The 24,298-nt window shown below is 34.7% G+C and overlaps 1 protein-coding gene across 1 annotated transcript in view; it reads right to left on the bottom strand.

Annotated features, from left to right (window-relative positions):
* ZCWPW2 (zinc finger CW-type and PWWP domain containing 2) overlaps positions 1–24,298 on the bottom strand; it is an 89,009-nt gene that overhangs the window by 52,497 nt on the left and 12,214 nt on the right. The window contains 1 exon segment of the mRNA XM_058729661.1: positions 5,263–5,377. Within this exon segment, the coding sequence (XP_058585644.1) occupies positions 5,263–5,377 (115 nt within the window).

Genomic DNA, 24,298 nt, shown 5'->3' on the forward strand with positions numbered 1-24,298 from the left:
TAAAAGGAAATGCTGTCAATAACTCTATGCCCGCAAATCTGATACCTAGATGAAATGGACCAATTCTTTAAAAGATGTAATCTGTCAAAAGTCACACAAGAATAAACAATCTAAGAAGCCTATATCTTTTTATAACATTGAATCAATATAATAACCTTACAAAACAAAAACACCAAGCCCAGATGGGTTCACTGGTGATTTCTACCAAATATTTATGGAAGAAATTATAGCAATTCTCTATAAGCTCTTCCAGAAGATAGAAGCAGGGGGAATACTTCCTAATTCATTCACTGAGGCCAGTATAACAAAACCAAACAAAGACATTACAAGAAAACTACGGACCAATTTCTCTAATGAACATAGATGCAAAATTCTCAACATACTACAAATCAAATCTAACAATGTATAAAAAGAATTATACACCATAAGCAAGTGAGATTTATCTGAGGTATACGAGGCTGCTTCAACAATCAAAATCAATTAACGTAATCAATGACATCAGTAGGTTAAAAAAGAAAAGTCAAATATGATCATATCAGTTGTGCAAATAAAGCACTTAACAAAATCCAACACACCCATGCATGATAAAAATTCCCAGCAAACTAGGAATAAAGGGAAACATCCTCAATTTGATAAGGAGAATCTATAAAAATCCTACAGCTGACATCATACTCAATAGTAAGAAGCTCAAAGCTTTTTCCCTAAGATTAGGAATAAGTCAGAGATGTTCCTGCCTCAGAACTCTTTTCAATATTGTACTGGAACTCCTAATTAATGCAATAAGGGGGAAAAAAGGAAGAAGAGTATAGATCGAGAAATAATAAAACTGCCTTTCTCAGTAGATGACATGAATATCTATGCAGAAAATCCAAAAAATCAAGAAAAATACTCCTGGAACAAATAAGTGATTATTGCAAGGTTGTAGGGCACAAGGTTAATACACAAAAGTCAATCACTTTCCTATTTACCAGCAATTAAAAAGTAGGATTTGAAATTAAGAACACATTACCATTTACACTAACACCCCCCAAATGAAATACTTAGGCATAAATTTAACAAAAGATGGACAAGATTATATGAGGAAAACTACAAAACTCTGATGAACAAAATGAAAGAACTAAATAATGTGGATATATTTCATATTTATGGATGGGGAGTCTCAATACTGTCAAGATGTCAGTTCTTCCCAACTTGATCTATAGATTCAGTACAATCTCAATGAAAATCCCAACAAGTTATTTTGTGGATATCAACAAACTGAATCTAAAGTTTATATGAATAGACAAAGATACAGAATAGCCATCACAATATTGAAGGACAGTCAGAGGACTTCATCCTACCTGACTTCAAAACTTACTCTAAAGCTACAATAATCAAGACAGTGTAATATTGGGAAAAGAATAACAAATAGATCAATGGAACAGAATAGACCGCCCAGAAACAAACTCTATAAATATAGTCAACTGATCTTTTACAAAAGAGCAAAGACAATATAATGAAGAAAAGTGTTTTCAATAACTGGTGTTGAACAACTAGATGTCTATGTGCCAAAAATGGATCTAGATCTAGACCTTACACCTTTCATAAAAATTAACTCAAAATCACACATCTAAATGAAAAATGCAAAACTATAAAACTCCTAGAGGGTAACACAGGAGAAAATGTAGATGACCTAGGATATGCTGATGACTTTAGATATAACATCAAAGGCAAGGCCCATGAAAGAAATAATTAATAAGTTGGGCTTCATTAAAATTAAAATGTATGCTCTGAAAAATGCACTGTCAAGAGAATGAGAAGATAATCCAGAGTGAGAAAAAAATATTTGCAAAATACATACCTGACAAAAGGACTGTTATTTGAAATATACAAAGAACTCTTAAAAGTCAACAAGATGAACAATTGAATTAAAAAGCAGGCAATGAAGAGACACCACAGCAAAGAAGATTTATAGATGGCAAATAAGCATATGAAAGCATGTTCATCATCATTGTATGTCATTTTCTAATGACATTTAATTGCAAATTAAAACACCACTGCAGACCTATTAAAATGGCCAAAATCCAGAACACTGACAACACCAAATTCTGGCAAGTATGTGGGGCAACAGGAACTGTCATTCATTTCTGGTAGGAATGTAAAAATTATGCAGCCACTTTGGAAGATAGTTTGGCAGTTTCTTATAAAACTAAACATACCCTTACCATATGATTCAGCAATTGTGTTCCTTGGTAGTTACCCAAATGAGCTGAAAATTTATGTGCACAAAAAAACCTATGTTGCATGTTTATGGCAGCTTTATTCATAATTGTCAAAACCTAGAAACAACCAAGATGTCCTTCCGTTGGTGAACGGATACATAAACTGTATTACATACAAACAATGGACTATTTTCAGTGCTAAAGAATCTACAGACATGGAGAAACGTAAACACATATTACTAAGTAAAAGAAGTCAATCTGAAAAGGCTACATACTGTATGACTCCAACTATATGATGTTCTGGAGCCTAAAAAGATCAGTGGTTGTGAGGTGTTGGCAGAGGGGTAGGAGTGGGGGAGAAATGAACATGTGGAACACAAAATTTTTAGGCCAGTGAAACAATTCTGTATGATACTACAACGGTGAATACACATCATCATACATTCGTCAAAACCCGTAGAATGTACAACACAAAGAGTGAACCTTAATGTAAACTCTGAATTTTGGGTGATAATGATATGTCAGTGTTGGTTCATGCTTCTCTGGGGCCAGAAGTTGATAGTGGAAGATACTGTATGGGTATAGGGCGGGGAATTATGGGAACTCTGTACTTACTGCTTAATTTTTCTGGGAACCCGAAATTTTGCTGCTCTAAAAAATAAAGTTTATTTAAAACAAAACAAAACAAAACAATTCTAGGAAAAAAAAGGTAGAAATAGGAACATCCACTCTAAGATGTAAAGCATGTAAGAAAATATTAATCCTACAAATAACACAAAATCCTAAAGCTAAATTATAAAGAGACTATATGGATAATACCCTACTCATTTTAAAAATACAATTATAATGAATGTTCCTACATAAGAAAAATCTTTCTATACTCAGAAAAAGAATCACTTACTCGGAGTAATAGTTAATATAACAAAAAACAGGGGAACTGAATTATGTGGACAGGACTTTGAAATCTCTTACAGTATGAGCAGGTCTGTATTTTTTACATATCATTTACTGACCCGGCAGATTTCAACACTGAAAGAGTTGCATCAAACATAATAGTGTGTCAATGTCTGCAGTGTAGGGAGAATTCAGGCCAAGAAATTAGGAGTCATTATTTCTGGGTTGGAAAAATAAATTTTGGGGTGAAGAAATTCTCAAAGTTGTTGGGATGAAATAAGTTGTTTGCCTCTAAACTACTCACCTTTTGTAAAATATCTGAATAGTGGCTATTTATGTCTCAAAACCACTTTTGAACAAAGTAAGAAGCTGGATACGTACAAGAATTCACCCTAGAAGCTAAGCAAGGACTATATTGTCTCTTTTGGAGACAGTAAAGAGTGAGTCTGAAGTAAGCGAGCCTCTTATGGCAAAGACTGGATTCCTGCAAGTCTCTTCATGCCCCCCATCTACAAATGTAGATGACTTAGGTTGCTAATGACTTCAGATAGAACATCAAAAGCAAGGGCCACAAAAGAAATAATTAGTAAGTTGGACTTCATTAAAATTAAAATTTCTGCTCTGCAAAATACACTGTCAAGAGAATCAGAAGATAATCCAGAGTGAGAGAAGTATTTGCAAAATACATATCTGACAAAGGGCTGTTATCTGAAATACACAAAGAACTCTTAAAACTCAACAATAAGATGAACAAAATGAAAGTCTCTAGGCATGGATTCTCTACATTCAGACTGAATTACATCAATTTCTGCATGCAAAAATCATCAGTTTTTCAGCAAAAAAATGGTCTGCTACAAAACCAATGAGAAATAACCCCTCTCCATAGACTCTGGACAAGTAAGAATGTCAAAGGACCCAGACGTTAATACTCCAGCACCCACAACAATGACAAAGACACAGTTCCATATTTATTGAAAGAGTGTATCCATTGCTAGTGTGAAATGGCTGTAATATAATTTTAAAAAATAACTGACTATATTAGTTTACAGCATTTATATTAAAAAACCCTAAAACCCTAAATATTTCAAAGTTTATTTTGGTTACACAAGAAAAATGTATAATCCATGAAAAGAATAAAATTGCATTTGTGACAATACAGTGAGTTCAACCTTTACTGCTAATAAACAGAGACATTATATTTTCAGCACAAGGAATAAAAATCACATTCATGGTAATAAATGTCCCTTTTCCCAGTTTCAGAGTAAACCAGAGTAATGTGCTTGTCATTCTTTTCCACTGTTTTTAAATCTACTTATTTCCTTTAAAATCTAAACCTAGATAGCTGGGTTAATATTTAAATTTTTCTTAAATAAAATATTTTCACCTATAAGTTTTTTAAAATATATATTAAGCTTCTCCAAGGGAGGAAAAAAATACCACTCTTACTTTCAAATTCAGTCAGCACTGAAGGCCAGATCCTTGCATAATCTTTAGAACTGAAGGTGATAAGTTATTATCGCTAAGCAGCAAAATTTAAAAACATATTTAAATTTATTGAAAATCATCATTTTTATATGAAATCACATTCAGAGTTAAAAATGTATCCTACCTACTATAATCATTATGATGAATTCATTTAAAAAGCTATCTATAAACCATAATATTGATGATTCAAAAGAACTTTCTTTGAAAATGACCTGAAATCTTACCATATTTTTTTACCTAATTAAAAAAAAAAAGTTGATGATGGTTTTTATCTCTGCCTTGAATGTGTTCACAAATAAAACATTTTGAAAAATACTTTGGTCTGAAATAAAACAGCACATGCAAATGAAAGTTTCATCCCAGAAATATATTTTAAAGACATAGCTTCTAATTGTGAAATATGATACTTTGAAACACATAAAAGAACTTACGTAGATAGTCTAAGAGTAAAGAAGATGATAGAAGCGTTAATTAAAACCCTTGCATTTAAATAGAGTGTATGCTTAGTTTCAGAGGGTGAAATACATACTATTAATCCATAGAAAACCAATTTTTCAGTGGACAAAGATATATCCTATCCCTATGAAAAGAATATTTTTTAAATGTGCAAATATATTTCAGAAAGCATGCATCTGAATAAATCCTCATTTGGGGGTGGTAAAGAATAAAAAAACTCAAATACCCTGTTTGGATAGGCGGCACACTTCCAGTCTTCGCTCGTGAGAATGTCCATAGAGAAGGTATGCTTCTTGTAGTGCACTTTTATACCATTTCTTTTTCTTCGTACATGTTCCTAGCTAAAGAAACACAGAAAAATAATGACTCATTTCTAAATGTATAATTTTGTTTTAATATCTACATGATTTAGCTATTGAGCTGAAATTAACCCGATTTAAGCATTGTAACATACATTATGTAGACTTTGGTATATAATTATTATTTCATTATTAGAGTATAGCAAAGTTGTGGGAATGTTGTACATTAAAAGACAAAGGGTTAGATTCTTGATTCACTAAGATAATATTTTAATATAATTCCTCTCACATTTAAAAAGTTACAAAAAGTTATGACCACCAATGTAACAAAGTAGTCAGTATTAATATATTTTGTTAGCGTAATTTGATTCTCTTTTTTTTTTTCAACGTTTTTTATTTATTTTTGGGACAGAGAGAGACAAAGCATGAACGGGGGAGGGGCAGAGAGAGAGGGAGACACAGAATCGGAAACAGGCTCCAGGCTCCGAGCCATCAGCCCAGAGCCTGACGCGGGGCTCGAACTCACGGACCGGACCGCGAGATGGTGACCTGGCTGAAGTCGGACGCTTAACCGACTGCGCCACCCAGGCGCCCCAATTTGATTCTCTTTTAAGTAACATAACAATGATACTAAAGTGGTATAAACTGAAAAGCCAAGTTTCTTATTGTAAGAAAATTAATTCCATTCACATCCAGTTTTGAGTTATGGCAGAAAAGTGACCTATTCATACAAATTCCTTAAACTTTTGCCCCAATTTCTTCATCTCTAAAATGTGGATACTAATCATAAAGTTTCAGAAGTAATAAATGAAATAATAGATGACAGTTTTCTGGCATAGCAAGCACTCAATCAATGTTATTCTACTTGAATTCAGTACTTTTTCTACATGTAATTTATTTTTACAGAAATTTTTAAAGAGAAAAACAGAGTCAAAGAATCTCTAGGTTAAAAATGACTTTAAAAATTATCTGACTCACTAATTTTTCCATTGTTATTTTAGAACTTGACTAAAAAGTTTTTTTTTTAAGATTTTGTCTTTAAGTAATCTCCACACCCAACGTGGGTCTTGAATTTACAGTCTTGAGATCAAGAGTTACGTACTCTACTGACTGAGCCAACTAAGCATCCAAGAATCTGCCTAAAAAACTTTTTACAATATTTTTAAATGTTACAAATTATAAAATTCATACCAGCATTTTCTTTTTTGGAAGTTTACCATAAAAAAATACAGGCTTTTATTCTATTATTCCATATTTACCACTTGCATACAATAATCATATCTTTATCTCAGATACATAATTTACTCCTTATACAGAAATGTAAATCTATAGAACACCTATATTTAATTCATTTAGAGAATGAAACTATCCATATATTTAAAGCTCTTCTCAAACTCCACCTTATTCTTGGAGTCCCCAAATTAATATCAACTATCTGTTCCTGTTACACTTAATATTTTCATTTAATCATTCACTACATTCTGAGTTGTATTATAGTTATTTGTATTCATGACTGCCCCTACCCATAAAATGAAAAGTCCCTGAAGACAGAGGCAATAAATAATATTTCATCTTTCTATCCTCCATAGTACCCACTTGCCTAATCTCACCGCATATTATGTAAGCATTCCGAAAGTGCTTGTTAAATTGCATGTTGTTCTAGACAATGATTTATTTTATAAAAAGGAGTCAAAGAATATAATGAAACAAAAACCTACTTTTTTTTTTCAAAAACCTACTTTTGTGCACAGAATATTTAAATTTCATTCATTAGTTGCATAGAAAAAGAGGCAGATACAATTTAATAGACATTAGAAAATTTAAACTAAGAATATCTAACTTAGTATCTGCATGTTTAAGATATTTCTGCAGCTCTAATGTTATGGTGCTAAATAAGAAATCAGTGAAAAATAGCTTAGAAGCTGATATGGCACTAAACAATTGATGTTAAGAAAATTTCTTGAGAAAAATCAATACTATAGATAGCTAAAGTAAACTTCGGTGAGTTTGGGGAACCAAAAAGCTTTTTTAAAAACTTGTGTCTGAGATTCTTTAAGAATTTATCAGTAAGTATGTGCCATCTAGTGGTAGTACAATCAAACATCTTCAAAGAAACAAAAAATTAAGACTATAATTTATAAAGAATTTTGAATTCCACAATTAGGCTCAACTATGCACTGTATTTTCCAACTAAAGTGGTGTGTACACACCCTGAAGGCTGGAATGTGCTGCCATATCCATCGCTGGTATTGTTTCTCCCCAAGGTACCCATTATTACCAGTTTCTTTCACAGTCTTTCACAGCTACTGTATGGATCTACATTTATGTCATTTGTATGAATATATCTAATTTTACAGAGTGTTGTGAACAGTTACATATACTTTGAGTTTTTCAATTTGTCTTGCAGATTGCTTCGTTTATTGATTGATTTGACATATTCTAAACCCTTGGGATCTACCACTGAAGAAGGTAGATAAAGCTTACCTTCATTCTAGCTAGTGAAACAGACGATCTACAATAAGCATAACAAATAAATAAAACCTACAGTATGTTAATAGGAGGTTACAAGTTCTATGTAATAAAGAAAAGTTAAGGCAAAAAAGTAGGGTAACTCTCATTGAAAAGATGACATCTGTGCAAAGACGTGAAAGAGAACAGGGAGTTAACCATGTAGATATTCCAAAAAAGAGAACTCCAAGCAGAGAAAAAAAAATACTCTAAGGTGGGAGGATACAAGTATATTCAAGAAGCATCGAAGAAACCAAGGTGGCTGAGGCTAAATGAAGAAGGAGAGTAACAGGTAATGAGATCACAAAATTAACAGGGGCCAGATCACGGAGGTCCTTTCAGGCCATTGCAGGGATCTTGCCTTTTATTCTAAAATGGGACCCATTCCATAGTTCTGAGCAGAAAAATAACATTTGATTCAGTGTTTTAAAACATTCTGATTTTTTATACTATTTATTTATTTATTTATTTATTTTATTTAATTTAATATCCAAATTAGTTAGCATATAGTGCAACAATGATTTCAGGAATAGATTCCTTAATGCCCCTTACTCATTTAGCACATCCCCCTCCCACAACCCCTCTAGCAACCCTGTTTGTTCTCCATATTGAAGAGTCTCTGATGTTTTGTCCCCCATCCCTGTTTTTATATTATTTTTGCTTCCCTTCCCTGATGTTCATCTGTTTTGTATCTTAACATCCTCATAGGAGTGAAGTCATAGGATATTTGTCTTTTTCTGACTAATTTTGCTTAGCATAATACCCTCTAGTTCCATCCATGTAGTTGCAAATGGCAAGATTTCATTCTTTTTGATTGCTGAGTAATACCCCATTGTATGTATACCACATCTTCTTTACCCATTCATCCATCGATGGACATGTGGGCTCTTTCCATACTTTGGCTACTGTTGATAGTGCTGCTATAAACATTGGGGTGCATGTGCCCCTTTGAAACAGCATATCTGTATCCCTTGGATAAATACCTAGTAGTGCAATTGCTGGGTTGTAGGGTAGTTCTATTTTCAATTTTTTGAAGAAGCTCGAAACTGTTTTCCAGAGTGGCTGCACCAGCTTGGGTTCCCACCAGCAGTGCAAAAGAGATCCTCTGTCTCTGCATCCTTGCCAACATCTGTTGTTGTCTGGGTTGTTAATGTAAGTGTGAGGTGGTATCTCATTGTGGTTTTGATTTGTATTTCCCTGGTGATGAGTGATGTTGAGCATTTTTTCATGTGTCGGTTGGCCATCTGGATGTCTTCTTTGGAGAAGTGACTATTCATGTCTTTTGCCCATTTCTTCACTGGATTATTTGTTTTTTGGGTGTTGAGTTTGATAAGTTCTTTATAGATTTTGGATACTAATCCTTTATCTGATATGTCATTTGCAAATATCTTCTCCCATTCCGTCAGTTGCCTTTGTTTTGCTCATTGTTTTCTTCGTTGTGCAGAAGCTTTTTATTTTGATGAGGGCCCAGTAGCTCATGTTTGCTTTTGTTTTCCTTGCCACTGGAGACCTGTTGAGTAACAAGTTGCTTCAGCCAAGGTCAAAGACTTTTTCCTGCTTTCTCCTTGAGGATTTTGATGGCTTCCTGTCTTATGTTTAGGTCTTTCATCCATTTTGAGTTTATTTTTGTGTAAGGTATAAGAAAGTGGTCCAGGTTCATTTTTCTGCATGTTGCTGTCCAGTTTTCCCAGCACCACTTGCTGAAGAGACTGTCTTTATTCCATTGGATTTTCTTTCCTGCTTTGTCAAAGATTAGTTGGCCATATGTTTGTGGGTCCATTTCTGGGTTCTCTATTGTTACATTGATCTGAGTGTCTGTTTTTGTGCCAGTACCATACTGTCTTGATGATTACAGCTTTGTAATACAGCTTGAAGTCCGGGATTGTGATGCCTCCTGCTTTGGTTTTCTTTTTCAAGATTGCTTTGGCTATTCGGGGTCTTTTCTGGTTCCATACACATTTTAGGATTGTTTGTTTTAGCTCTGTGAAGAATGCTGCTGTTATTTTTATAGGGATTGCATTGAAAATGCAGATTGCTTTCAGTAGTATTGATCTTTTAACACTATTTGTTCTTCCTCTCCAGGAGCATAGGATATTTTCCCATTTTTTTGTGTCTTCTTTAATTTCTTTCATAAGCTTTCTATAGTTTTCAGTGTATAGATTTTTCACCTCTTTGGTTAGATTTATTCCTAGGTATTTTATGGTTTTTGGTGTCATTCTGATTGTTTTGACCAAAATAAACTATACAAAGGCATGTAGATATAAGATTACCAGTAATAACCTAGGCAAGAAATGATGGTGGTATAGACCAGGATAGTGGCAGCCATTGTGGTGAAAAGTGGTAGGATTCTGGACATAATTTGAAGTTACAGCAAAATAAATTTCTTGACCAACTGAAAATTGGGTGTGAGAGAAGCAGAAGATGACCCTAAGGCTTTTGGACTGAATTAGCAGAAGGATGAACTTTGCTGTCAAGTGAGAAGAAGGCTGTCAAGGAAGTGAGATTCTGAGGGGGAAGATCAAGAGTTCAGACCTGTTGGTACAAGATGTCTATTGTGACATCCAAGTGGAGATACCAAGTAAGAGTGTGGTAAGGAAATTCAGGAGAGAAATGAGAACAGCAGATAATATTTATGAATCATCCACACATACACACACACACACACACACACACACACACACACACACACAGAATTTAAAGCCAAGAAACTGGATGACATAACCAAAGTAACGAGGAAACAGATGAAGGTATATCCACACACGTGCTTTGTATGTGCCATTATTTATTTGACAAATGCCCTAGCTATGAACATTTAAGCTATTTCTAATATTATGTAATTTGAAACAATGCTTTAATAAAAAAATTTGTGCATATATCACTTTTCCCATGTGAAAGTGTAAGAAGAGTAAATTTCTAGATGTTGAATTACCAGGTTTGAAGGTGTATTTTAAATTTTGGAAGTTACTGTGAATTCACTCTTGAATGAGATGATCACAATTTACAATGCCACAAACAGAATGTTTCCTCACACCCTGGAGAAGACTTCTGTGACCACACTTTCAGATCTCTGTCAATATTTTAAGAGAAATACAGTATTTCTTTTTTATTATCATTTTCATTTCTTAAATTTAGTAATTATGAGAAACTTTTAATATTTTTCCAACTTTACTGAGGTACAATTGCCATATAACTATGCAAATTTAAGGAGCACAACATAATAATTGGATACCTGTGTATCTTGTAAAATTATTACCATAATAGAGTTAGTTAACACCTCCATCAACTCACACAATAACTCGTGTGCGTGTGTGTGTGTGTGTGTGTGTGTGTGGTGAGAACATTTAAGATCTGCTTTTTTTTTCAACTTTCAAATACATAATACAGTATTATTTTTTTTTTAATTTTTTTTAACATTTATTTATTTTTGAGACAGAGAGAGACAGAGCATGAACGGGGGAGGGGCAGAGAGAGAGGGAGACACAGAATCGGAAGCAGGCTCCAGGCTCTGAGCCATCAGCCCAGAGCCTGATGCGGGGTTCGAACTCACGGACCGCGAGATCTTGACCTGAGCCGAAGTCGGACGCTTAACCGACTGAGCCACCCAGGTGCCCCACATAATACAGTATTATTAACTTTAGTCACCATGTTGTACATTAGATCCCAGATCTTATTCATCAATTTTTCACATTTTTAAAAGCCATTTATGTTTTCTTTTCTACAAGTGACTGTTCAAGTCCTGTGTTAATATTTATATAGGTCTTTTTCTTATTGGTTTACAAGAGTCTTGTATAAATTAAAAAAGTAATACACTGTTACATGTATTGCAAGTATCTTTTCCTGTTGACAGTTAATTTTTTAGATATATTTGTATTTTCATTTTGTTCATTTAAATCTTTCATCCTTCTAGCACTAATTTGTGTGTAAGTTATGAGGTATAGCTTCTACTTTGTGTTTTTCCCAAGTAGCCATTGGTACCCATACAATTTATTAATAATACAACTTTAATTATTTGAATACAATCTTAACCACTAACTATATTTCCAAGTACTTTGGAGTCTATTTTTGGACTTTATATTGTTCTATTTATCTGTCAAATCACTGTTAGCACGGAACTGCTTTATCTAATGGGGCTTTATTATAATTTTGTATTTTATAGGCCTACTTCCCTCTTCTATGTTTAATTTTCCTATACATTTTAGCATTCATCTTAAGCCCTTTTTTAAAATTGAGATTACATTAAAAATAATTTAGGGAGAATTGACATCTTTCCATATTAAATTTTCTAAACCAAAAAGAGGAATATATCTTTCCGTTTACTTAGGTTTTATTTTCTGTCTCTTAGTAGCATTTTGAAGTTGTATTCACATAGCTCTTACATATGCTTCTTAAGCTTATTCTAGTGTGTTAAGTATGTTTTGTTGCTATTATAAATGGGAACTTTTATCCATTCATATTTTCACACTGGTTGCCTCTGTATACTAATTTTATAACTGCCATATAATTGAATTTTCTTATTGTTTAAAATAGTTTTTAGATTTGAGTTCCATGGGTTTTCCAAGTAAACAATTATCTACTAATAATGATAATCTTGCTTTTTTTCTTTCCTGTATATGTACTTTGGCTCCTTTCTTTGGCTAATTATATTAGCCAATTCTACCAGGACAATTACATAATTGTAGTAATCTTACATACTTTTAAAACCCAAATTTCCTACCAGAACAACCAATGTCTTCTCTAATTAAAATAGAACTTTCAGTTGAATGAGTTCATGTATTTTTCAAGACATGCAGAAGTGATTCACGTTTATTTAAATAGACTTCTTCTGCAGAAGCTACCAAAAAGAAATGTTTATTTGTAATCACCTTCATATACTAAACTGTTTAATACATTATCATAATCTTTCAACTGGAATTTGCCAAGAAAGGGCTTCTGGATTGACAAGAAAGAAATAAAGACACAGCATTTCACCAAACATAATAGATTCATTCCATACACTAATTACTAGGGCAAAATTTGTAAAGGATGAATGAACATCATGCTTGAATGAATTATAGTAATAACACTGTGATTAGGTTCAATATTAAAATACTATAGTATTTTATGAGATAAATCTTCAACTTGAAGGTTTACATTTTAGACAAAATTCAGCAAAGGAAACAATTCTATTTTGAATAAGCCTAAACTAAGGCAAAAACTACCTTTTCCTGGTTTTTTTAAGAAAAAAAAATTTTTTTAAACAAAGATAATCTTTTAAAGGCATGAAAACATTTAAATTTACCATTGCAGCCAAAAGTCAAGTAAGATAATTAGATTAACAAAGATTTTTTCAAGACCAAGTGGTATTGAAAATAGGATTCAAACTCAAGCAGAAAGTAACTGCCATTCAAACTCACTCTATCAACTGCAACGTGGAGGTGTTTAACACTTGACTGAAATCTACAGCAACTCTTGTGACTTTCCTGATAACTCTTGGATAATAAAATGTCCCAGAGTTACTTATTTAGTTCCCTGAAATTCAAAAACTACAATGTCTACTTATATGTAAGAAACAAAATTCCAAAACTGCATTTGAAGTTAAAGCTTCTGTTCCTCCTCAAGCTAGGGACATACTGTAGGCTGAAGTGGTCCTCCTTTTCCTCCATGTGTTTCTCTTTCTCTCCCCACATCTTCTGGCTTCTCTGGGATTGAAAAGATTTGGTGTGGAGAATGGAAGAGAAATTGCAATAAATATTTTTGACTGCTACATAGCAGTTTGGGGTTGGTGCTTTCTAGGCTTAAAGCATTTTTTTTTATTGTGGGGTGCTTTGTGGGTTTTTGGAGAATGTTTTCTACCAACTAGGAACAACTTCCCTGACAGAGGAGATCTTTCTTGAGCTGGCTGCTTTCAATCAACCCCCTACCCCATTACCACTTTCCCTGTATTGCTCAGTCTAGATTTCACGCGAACAGGAAGCCATCTTTATTTTTTTTAATTTTTTTTTTCAGTATATGAAATTTATTGTCAAATTGGTTTCCATACGACACCCAGTGCTCATCCCAAAAGATGCCCTCTTCAATACCCATCACCCACCCTCCCCTCCCTCCCACCCCCCATCAACCCTCAGTTTGTTCTCAGTTTTATTTAAGAGTCTCTTATGCTTTGGCTCTCTCCCACTCTAACCTCTTTTTTTTTTTTTTTCCTTCCCCTCCCCCATGGGTTTCTGTTAAGTTTCTCAGGATCCACATAAAGTGAAAACATATGGTATCTTTCTCTGTATGGAGGAAGCCATTTCTAGAAGACCCTTCTAAAATGACTACTCGGGGTGCCTGGGTGGCTCAGTCGGTTAAGTGTCCGACTTCGGCTTAGATCATGGTCTTACAGTTTGTGGGTTCAAGCCCTGCTTGAACAGCTGTGCTGACAGCTCAGAGCCTGGAGCCTGCTTCCGATTCTGTGTCTCCCTCCCTCTCTGCCCCTCCCCTGCTCACACTCTGTCTCTCTCAAAAATAAATAAACATTAAAAAAAATTAAAATGACTACAATTCTTTTTCCCATGTTGCCTGCATCCTCTCTCCCCCAAACCACGGGAATGCTGGCCATTCTCAGTGCCTCTAGATCTTTTCATTCTGTTGCTAGACCTGATAACCAGGCACTCTCACTCAGATTTCTCAGAGGAAAGCACCAGTATGTTGTGTTGCTCAAGCTCAAGAGTACACACATCATGCTCTCAAAAAATCCCTCATACAGGAAAATGAACATCTTTCCTTTTCACAAGATGGGTAGTGAGGAGGTATAGGGAAAATGTCATAGAATATCATTACTTTCTCCAAAGAAACTCCTGTATGTTCAACCTCAAACCTTTTATATCCTTGCATAAATTAGGCAAAGGGCTGCCAAGCCAGTTTTAGCCCCTCCTTTGCAATGTGAAAGTCTTGTACCTTAGTTTGCAATGTGAAAACAGTTATTTTTGTCTTCATCTTTTGTAGTCTTAAAGACTTAATGTATTTCACTAAAACCTGAATATATTTTAATGTTAAAACTTCCAAATTTTCTCCCACCCCAAAACAAACAAAACACAGAAAAGTTTTCAAATATACTTGTTTAAGAAGGAAATTTTAAATGCAGCTCTTTAGCAAACTTTCAAGGTGCTGCTAACAGCTTATAAAGTGAAGGATTAAGATCAATAACTTTATGTAAGATCATAGAAAGGACAGGACATCTTCAAATCCCAGTAAATTCTATGATGCAAAGACAGAATATCAATTCCTTTGTTACGTTTATATTACTGTGGCAACTTGAGGTTTATCAATCAATTTATTAAATTTAGGGTGAAGGGGAAAAATAAGTAATCATAGAGGAAAAGAAGTAATCATCATGGAAAGAAAAGGAAGACTCACAGTCTAAAACTTTGTGTGAATTTATGAATGTAAATAAGAGATTCTTGATAGATGTATTCTTGGTGGATGAATAAACATGTAAATATATGGAGTAAGGATGAGGTTTGAGACTCTCACAGATGGTTAGACAAGGAAGACAGTACCTGTGTCCGGGAAAATTCCCAGCTATGTCCAAAACTGAAAAGGTTGTAAGGTACTGTTTTATATGATCTTGTTTCAACTGAGTGTTATTGGCTGACTGAAAGGACTTAATATCATTTTTACATTTCCCAGGATTTGAGGAAGAAATTGAATGTCCCTTTTCACTGAATAAGGTTTGTGCTATCACCACATACTAGTATGGAGTGGCAGAGTCAAAGAAAATAATGTATTTGTGCCTGTTCACCCAGGAAGGCCAGAGGAGTGAAATCTGCAATCCAGCAGAAATTCGTATCTTTTGTCCCTTTGTATTTTAAGATTGCTTCCCCACCTATGAGTTATTCAAAGTATAAAAACCTGAAGCTCTAGCAGGATAAATCTTATGCTTCAAACTTGAATGTGTAAGCAGTGTTCCATTACCAATTTTTGCTAAATAAAAATCAATGTAATATCCCACATCCAACAAGGATAAGAAATTTGATCTCAGGCATTTGGGAGCCACCCCTTACTTTCCTTAGGTTCCTATAAATTGGAAAGAAATATATGATGCCTGAAGAGTGAAGACAGATCATTACTCTACAACCCATAGTGGTTTCAAGAATAACAACATTGTTGTTCCAGTCCCTTGAAGTCAGACAGTCTAACAGCTTCTTTGCCACGCTAAGGCAAAAGAAGCTTTTTGGAAGTTGGGAACCTTGATGGCATGAGTTCAGCATCCCTCTGGGTGACACAGTGCCATTTTCCTCTGAGGTACTGCCGCTGCCCAGGGCACTGACAGACTTTGTCCTCTTCCAAGTCGGAGAGGCTCTTCTCTGCACAGATGCCCCTGCCCGTCCCTCTCAGAGGCACTGACTTCTCTGTACCCAGTCCACCCTTCCCACCCTTGAGGGACTCAGGTCAGGAAGACAGGCAAGCTCTGCTTTTGATCTCTACAACAGAAAATTCCCCTGAGACAGGGGAGCACCAGGGGCCTGACTACCTTTTAGAATAAATGAAATGGGAAGACACAATCAAAACAAGTATTATCAACCACCCATTGGTGTTTGGCTGTGGGGAAGAATTTCTTCACTAAGGGACTTCGAGTATTAGAATAGATAGGTCCTCCTCCCTCCTCTCCCCTTGGCACCCTGCTTCCTTATCCCCCCTATTACTTTCCCTTCACTTTTCCCCCACAGCACTCATCAACAACTAACATACCTTCTTATCTTTCATTATTGTCATTTATTTGTTTACTACGGGTCTTACCCTATTAATTTAAGTCTCACGAGGGCATTTGAATTTTGTCTGTTTTATTTACATCTGAGCCTAGAAGAGTCACAAACAATAGGAGCTCAGTAAGTAATTGTTATTAAAAATAGATTTTTTTTTTTTTGTTCAGGGTGGCATTGATACAATCCAGTCAGAAAATTGGAGATGAAAATGAAAGGCTACTATATTTTAATCCTGAATTATGTGATTAACCCTAGAAAAGGAGAAGAAAAATTTATAAACATGATAACTATCAAAGACAATACAGAACTTCAGTTTTTATACAGAATTCAGATCTGTAAAATATTTCATGGGCCCACTGATTTAGCCCATGATATTAGTAGTATATTTTTTCTTAGGAAAAAGAGTGTGTCTAATTTCAAGTCCTTTAAATATGCAAAAAGTCGTACCTAATTTTAAAACTAAAGTAATTCAATCAAATGATTTTTAATGTGACCTATGTTGGGGAGGGTAGAGTCTCACTACAATTCTGTAGATACAACAGTAACATCTATGATCCAAAATTATCATTCTGGTTATATCAATATTAAAGTTAACTGCAAAATAAGTACTTATAATTTAGAAAATGTATTTTTTACACACAACGTTCAGCATATATTAAAGACCTGAAAAACTAGAATCATAGGTACTTAGCCTACTTTATTGAGCTTCATAAATTCACTGAAATGACTTCACATATTGACCATTACTTTAAGTTATGTCTTACATAATATGTCTTTAGAAACATAAGGATATAATTCATACATTTCATAATCTAAAAAAATACAAAATAATTTTCCTTTGGGATGCATCTCCACTAAATGTTTGGGGATCAACACTACTGCCTATTCTAAGGTATTCCGCCTAGTGATTTACGTTAATTGCTGCTATTTATACATTCAAACTTGCAGTGCAGCTCGCTGACTCTAACCATGCGTTGCCCTGATGCATGGTTCTATTTACTATCTCACCAAAGCTATCGCTCTTCTCCTCTGTTGGGAAGATTGTTTTCACTTACAGCAATTCAGTAGAAAGTTAATCACAAGGATATCTTGTCCTCCTTAAATTGGATTTCTCCAAAAGCAACCAGTAATCCAGACAGTAAGAACATTCCTGTTCCTTGGATGCACACTAGAAGACGGTCAGTCACAGCACACCCGTGTGCATCACACACTCCTTGGCTTCCTAATACCCTCCACTCTCATCTCTCATCTTTAACATAGGTTCATAGAATCTTCATATAATCAACTCTGGATTATTTAGACAGTTTATTCCAATTTTTGAACACCAGAAGCAAATACTGCTTTCAAGATCTTATTAATTTATTGTTTACTCTAAGTTTCCAAAGACATAAATAGGAATTTTGCTTACTCTAATGAGCAGGGTTTTAAGATGAAAATAATTTATGTCCCCCACTCCCCACACTAACGTTAAGTGTGAACTAGCTAGATTGACAAAAAAAAAGTTCTAGTTCTGTTTAGTCTGATCCTTTACAGAGATCTGAGAGACTATGTATCACACCTGAGAGATAATACTGAGAATGCAAAGAATACTAGGGGAGAAATTAGGAAGAAAAAAAAAAAAAGAAATCTGAGAGTCCAATTAAAGTATGATTCCATTACTTGGCTTGAAATATTGGGAAATATTACCAAATATAACCAAAACAGGAACTGAGTATTCCTTGCAAAGCTGGGTATAGAGGGAGGGGTAGGAAGCCAAGCAGTTTAAAATAGTCTGAATGGAAAATGAAAAAATTGCAGGCTATGATATAAACTTTTTATTAACATATATTTACTAACATAATGTCTACTTACTTAGATATTGAATATATAAGTTCTTTTCCTATTAGGATAGACAACTACTATATGCTGTGGTTGTTATTTTTTTTAAGAAGTCTCAGTCTGACACTTTAGGCTGGTCTATTATTTACACTGACATCCTTCTGAAAACAATTTTTATACAAACAATACATCGGTCATTTAGTGTGATGGACCTGAAATCAGATTTTGAAAGGAGAGAAAAAGTCTTAAGAGGGCTCCAGCTGTCATTGCAGGGAGAAAATCAACCACCACCAAAGGAGAGAAACCATTTAAAAGGACAGGGGGGTCTAACATCACAATTTTGCTAAAGATTTGTCTGGCTTGTTTAGCACCACAAACTCATAAACACATTTACACATTTACACATTTCTCACACACACACACACACACACACACACACACACACACACACACACTAAAAATATACATTTTGGCGGTGCCTGGGTGGCTCAGTCAGTTAAATGTCTGACATCAGCTCAGGTCATGATCTAATGGTTTGTGAGAGTTCAAGCACCACAGTAGGCTGTCTGCTGTCAGCACAGAGCCTGCTTTGGATTCTCTGTCCCCCTCTCTGTCTGCCCCTCCCCCACTTGCTCTGTCTGTCTGTCTCTCTCTCTCTCTCTCTCTCTCCCTCTCTCTCTCAAAATAAACTTAAAAAAATAACATTTTCATAAACACCTTCTTTAGCTAATTCTAATAAAGATAGAAAGTAGGCATGATTTGGTATGCTACTGAAGATTAGAAGCAGATAGAAAGTAGGTAAGATAACCTGCTATATAGTGGTTCTTCAGATTCACCAAGGAACTATATAGATTCACAGAACACTCCCCAGTATGTAGGTTCAGGAATAGCTAGATAGATATGCACACACGTGTGTGTATTTTTTATCCTAGTTTTATTGAGAAATAATTAACACCCATCACTGCAGAAGTTTAAAGTACACTGCAGGATGTTTTGCTTTACATATATCGTGAAATGGTTACCGCAATAGGTTCGGCTAATATCCATCTTCTCATATAGATACAATAAAAAGAAAAGAAAGAAGAAAAAAATTGTTTTCCATATGATGAGAACTCTCAGGATTTACTCTCTTAACAACTTTCCTATAAATCACACAGCAGTGTTAGCTGCAGTCATCATGGTGTACCTTATAACCCCTAGTACTTACTGATCTTCTAGCTGGAAGTGTGTACCCATTGACTACCTTCTTCAGTTCCTTCCCCCCACCCTCCACTTCTGATAACCACAAATGTGATCCCTTTTTCTGAGTTTGTTGTTGTTTGGATTCCATATGTAGGTGAGGTCATATAGTATTTGTCTTTCTCTGTCTGACTTATTTCACTTAGCATAATTCTTTCAAAGTCTATTCATGTTGTCACAAATGGTAGAATTTCCTTATCTTTTTTAATGGCTCAATAACAAAGAACAGTAATATTTTTAAAGAGCTCTATGGGATAATGTGATACTGAGCAATTTTGGGAACAAACAGTAGAGTATAAAACAAAAACAAAAACACAAAAACAAAAACACAAATCCTGGCATCAAGTATCGATGTTTGTATTAAATGATAACCAATTACTTCTAAGGTTACAAGAGAATAAAATAAATACTAAGCTTTAATGACAGCCATGGAGAGGTTCTAAATCTGTGGCCAGGAATCAATACACTAAACATGAAGAAAAAAGCTTTTACACCTTTGTCAAACTTTGAAAAGTTCTGGTTTATGGTTAAGTTAATTAATCAAGTAGGTTGAATTAACAGCATGATATCAGTAAGAAGGACTTTGGGATACTCCAGTTTACAGATGATAGCTTATTATAAATTTGGTATGCTACTGAAGATTAGAAGCAGATGGCTCAATATAAATGTCAAGAAGGTTGACATATAATGTAAAAACCTGGAGTTTGTAATCAGAAGACCTAGGCTTCAGTCCCAGTTCTGTTGCTGTGTGACCTCAGGCAAGTCACTTAACCTAAGCTTCAACTTTCTTAACAATGAATGAAGATCACATGCGATAGTGTATGTAAAAAGTACTTTATAAAATGTAAAGCATTTTTCGAATGTCCATTAGTAATGTCATAAGTGATCAGAACATAAATATTTATCATTTGGTCTATGCAATCCGAGAAAATGAGATAGGAACTCTATTCACAGTAGGGAGGAGTTGACTGAGTATACGTTTTATTTCCGTTGGAGTTCTAAAGAGTCTATTACTAATTAAAAAATTTTTTTTGATGTTTTTATTTATTTTTGAGAGAGAGAGAGAGACAGACAGACAGACAGGCAGAGAACACGTTGGGGAGGGCCAGAGACAGAGGGAGACACAGAATCTGAAGCAGGCTCCAGGCTCTGAGCTGTCAGCACAGAGCCCGATGCATGGCTCGAACTCGTGAACCATGAGATCATGACCTGAGCTGAAGTCGGACGCTTAACCAGCTGAGCCACCCAAGCACCTCTATTATTAATTTTTTAAGTTACTAATTTAATCAATGCTTCTGTAGTATTAGGTGTCAAGTACAGTTTTAAGCACTTTACAAACAACTCATTTTAACTTCTTCACAAGCTCAGGAGGTGGGTACTATTGTTATCTTCATTTTACAAAAGAGGAAACTGAGGCACTGAGTTTAGAACTTCCCCAAGCTCATATAGCTAGTAAGTGACAGAGCTGGAATTCATACAAATCAAGCTCCAGAATTCATGGGCTCTACCACTATAAAATTTTATTTCAATAAAAGGCAAGTCTGTTTCACAAATCTCAAAGACGGTGTTATGAAAAGGCTCATAGCCCGTATCATAAGAAATACAGTGTACTGAAAATAACAGAAAACTGCCATCTGGATTTTCTGTATCAGGTCATATTTACACTACTTAGGAAAATTTCATCTAGGATTATTATCAGTAGTTGAAAACTTAAATCACCATTGAACATATGGTTAAATATTAAATTTTACATATATTTACATATATTTAATCCCAATTTTTAAAAAGAATCAAAAACTTAAATCAACTTTATTTATTATGTACAGTTTAAAGAATTTTACATATTCTGATTTCAAGTTGTAGACTTTTATTTTGCAAAACTAAGTATATCACTGAATCTACAGCAAGAGAGCTGCTGTAAATACTGCTATGTAAAATGACAGTATTAGTAACAAATTGTTAGTAATGAAGTATTACTAATATATTGATGAAATAGAGCACAGGGAGCAAAGTGAGCACTGAGCCAATAATTTTTAAGGTCTCTGCTCATCTAAAGCACTGCTCTAGCTAGGCTGCCTGTTATAGCTAGGGACATTCAACAGAACTGGGAAAACAGGTTTAAATCAACCAGGAAAATAACATGTGCTTATTTATCCTGGGCTTAAAAATGCCAGGATTGGTCTAACAGATTTTAAGCAACAGTATGTATGGTTATCAAGACCTGGACCTAAAGGAAAGTTAGTTGGATGCTATTTTCTTTTCTTTTTTTTTTTAAGTAGGCTTCACGCCCAGCACAGAGCTCAGTGTGGGGCTTGAACTCATGACCCAGCGATCAAGAACTGAGCTGAGATCAAGAGTCGGATACTTAACCAACTGAGCCACTCAGATGCACCATATCAGAAGGAATATTTTAGAAAATTATTCGTTAAATAGAAATCCACATTATTTCTTGTGTTCCTTCAACCTTATGGGGATGGCCAAAATGAGTCTTTTACTATCAAAATGATAGTAAAAGTCTGTTGGTTCAGACTGAGCCACCCAGGCATCCTGGTTGTGATTTTCTGCCCCACATTTGCTTGTTTATTTTTAATAGAATGTTTATGGGAAAACAATAGTTGTATTTATTACAAACAGATGCCCAGATTCTGCTTCAGGATAGAATCATAAAAGCAGGTGGGAGTTCTAGAAGAGGATGGCTAAATATGTGATGCAGAATCAGCACATATTCTGGGAGCTAAACAAATGGTAAGTAAGTGGTAATTCTGAAATTTATTTTCAAAGTTAGTTCAATCAGTATTGTTTAGGGTTTAGCAATAATGGGTTTTGTCTGAGTCATAGACTGGTCCTGGCTTTTGGCTAGAAGATGTGATACAATTAATCAATATGTGGGGGAATTTTTTTAAAACAATGAAAAAAGAAAGTTAATAGATCAATTGTAGACTTTCAGTTATATGATTATGAGTTTTGAACTTCACAATTCCCTAATGGAAGAATGTACCAAAAAGTTACTCCACTACTATTTACTAATTTAAGAACATCAACCTAAAAGACTGATTTTATTTATTTTACATTTTTTAATGTTTGTTTATTTTTTGAGAAAGAGACAGACAGAATGCAAGTGAGGGAGGGGCAGAGAGAGAGGGAGACACAGAATCTGAAGCAGGCTCCAGGCTCTGAGTTGTCAGCACAGAGACCGACACAGGGCTCAAACCCACAAACCATGAGATCATGACCTGAGCCAAAGTTAGACATTCAACCAAATGAGCCACCCAGGCACCCTAAAGACTCATTTTAAAGCAGGCTTACTAATAAGGGATATGACTCTGAAGGCAATTTAGTAAGCCTCATATTTTGGCTTATGAACAATGATCTGACTCTGATTTCTTTAACAGAAACTAAACACCTCTAGAAAATTGAGAAAGCTATATATTGGAATTTCCTAGAAAAGATTACTACTGTTCCAGTGAAGAGTCAATATGAGAAACCTAGGTGATACTTAATACATTTTTCATGCATTTGATGATGGGAAAGGTAGCCACTTGTTCTATCCTTTATAATCTGAGTATAAAGTTGGTCATATTATTTGAATTTGGACTTTTTAACTTCAGTAGAAGTTCACAGCTATCTAAATTCATAAGAGATGAAGTCAGAAGATGACAGAGGTGAATTCAAGAATTTATTTGGAGCAGCAAAGTCAGCATACATAAATGTGAGTGAATCAAAAAGCAGAATAGAGATAGGGAAAGAAACTGGTTTCATTCAGTTGCAAAGAACATGAAAGATAATATTTCCTATTCTCCTTCCAAATTCCATCAAACAAATCCAAAGTATTCTCAAGACATTGCTGATATTGGGGACTATTCACTCACCAAGGAGTCAGATTAAGAAGGCTCTAACTTATCTCCTGCTTTCAATATTTCAGAGCACTTCTGTTTATAGTCAACTAGAAAAGCATTGCAGCAATGGCCTCTTTCAGTCATGTGCTAAAGAATTAAAGGATAAGATGATCAATTAGCTTTATTTCCTCCCATTTCTGGGAGCATAATGTTAGTTGATAAAAAACACTAAAATTGTATCATTTTTCACATATGATCTTAATCAAAAGAAAAGATCTTTTCTCCTATCTTATTGTTCTTGGTATCTTTTTGGTACTCCTTTCTGTAGATGTGGGTTTCTAGGGAAAGGGAATAAATACTTTTAAATGTATACTTCACCTGTAGTTTCAGTGAAGAACATCAACTAATGTTTATTAAAAACCTCCTACAGAGACCACACTAATTGTGATGAGCATTAAGGGATGTATAGAATTGTCAAATCACTATACTGTACACCTGAAACTAATATAACTTTGTAAGTCAACTATGTTTCAATAATAATAATTTAAAAAGAACCTATTACATGACAAGCACTGTGACAAATGTTTTGCATGTATTATCTCAGCCTCTATAGTATCTTTAGGAGGCAGATACCATTATAACCTCCATTTTAAGATGAGGTATGTGGGATTTGTAAAGACTAAGTGACTCGCCCGTAGTCAATCATCTGGTAGGTAACACAGCCAACGTTCAAACCCAAAGAGCCTGGCTCTAGGGCTTGCCCTTTGAACTACTATGACAAGTTAATTTTTTCCCTAATATACATTACTACAAAAGTTTTCTTGGCATATTAGTCACAA

The sequence above is a fragment of the Neofelis nebulosa genome, chromosome 5, assembly GCF_028018385.1.
Source record: "Neofelis nebulosa isolate mNeoNeb1 chromosome 5, mNeoNeb1.pri, whole genome shotgun sequence".
Taxonomy (NCBI): domain Eukaryota; kingdom Metazoa; phylum Chordata; class Mammalia; order Carnivora; family Felidae; genus Neofelis; species Neofelis nebulosa.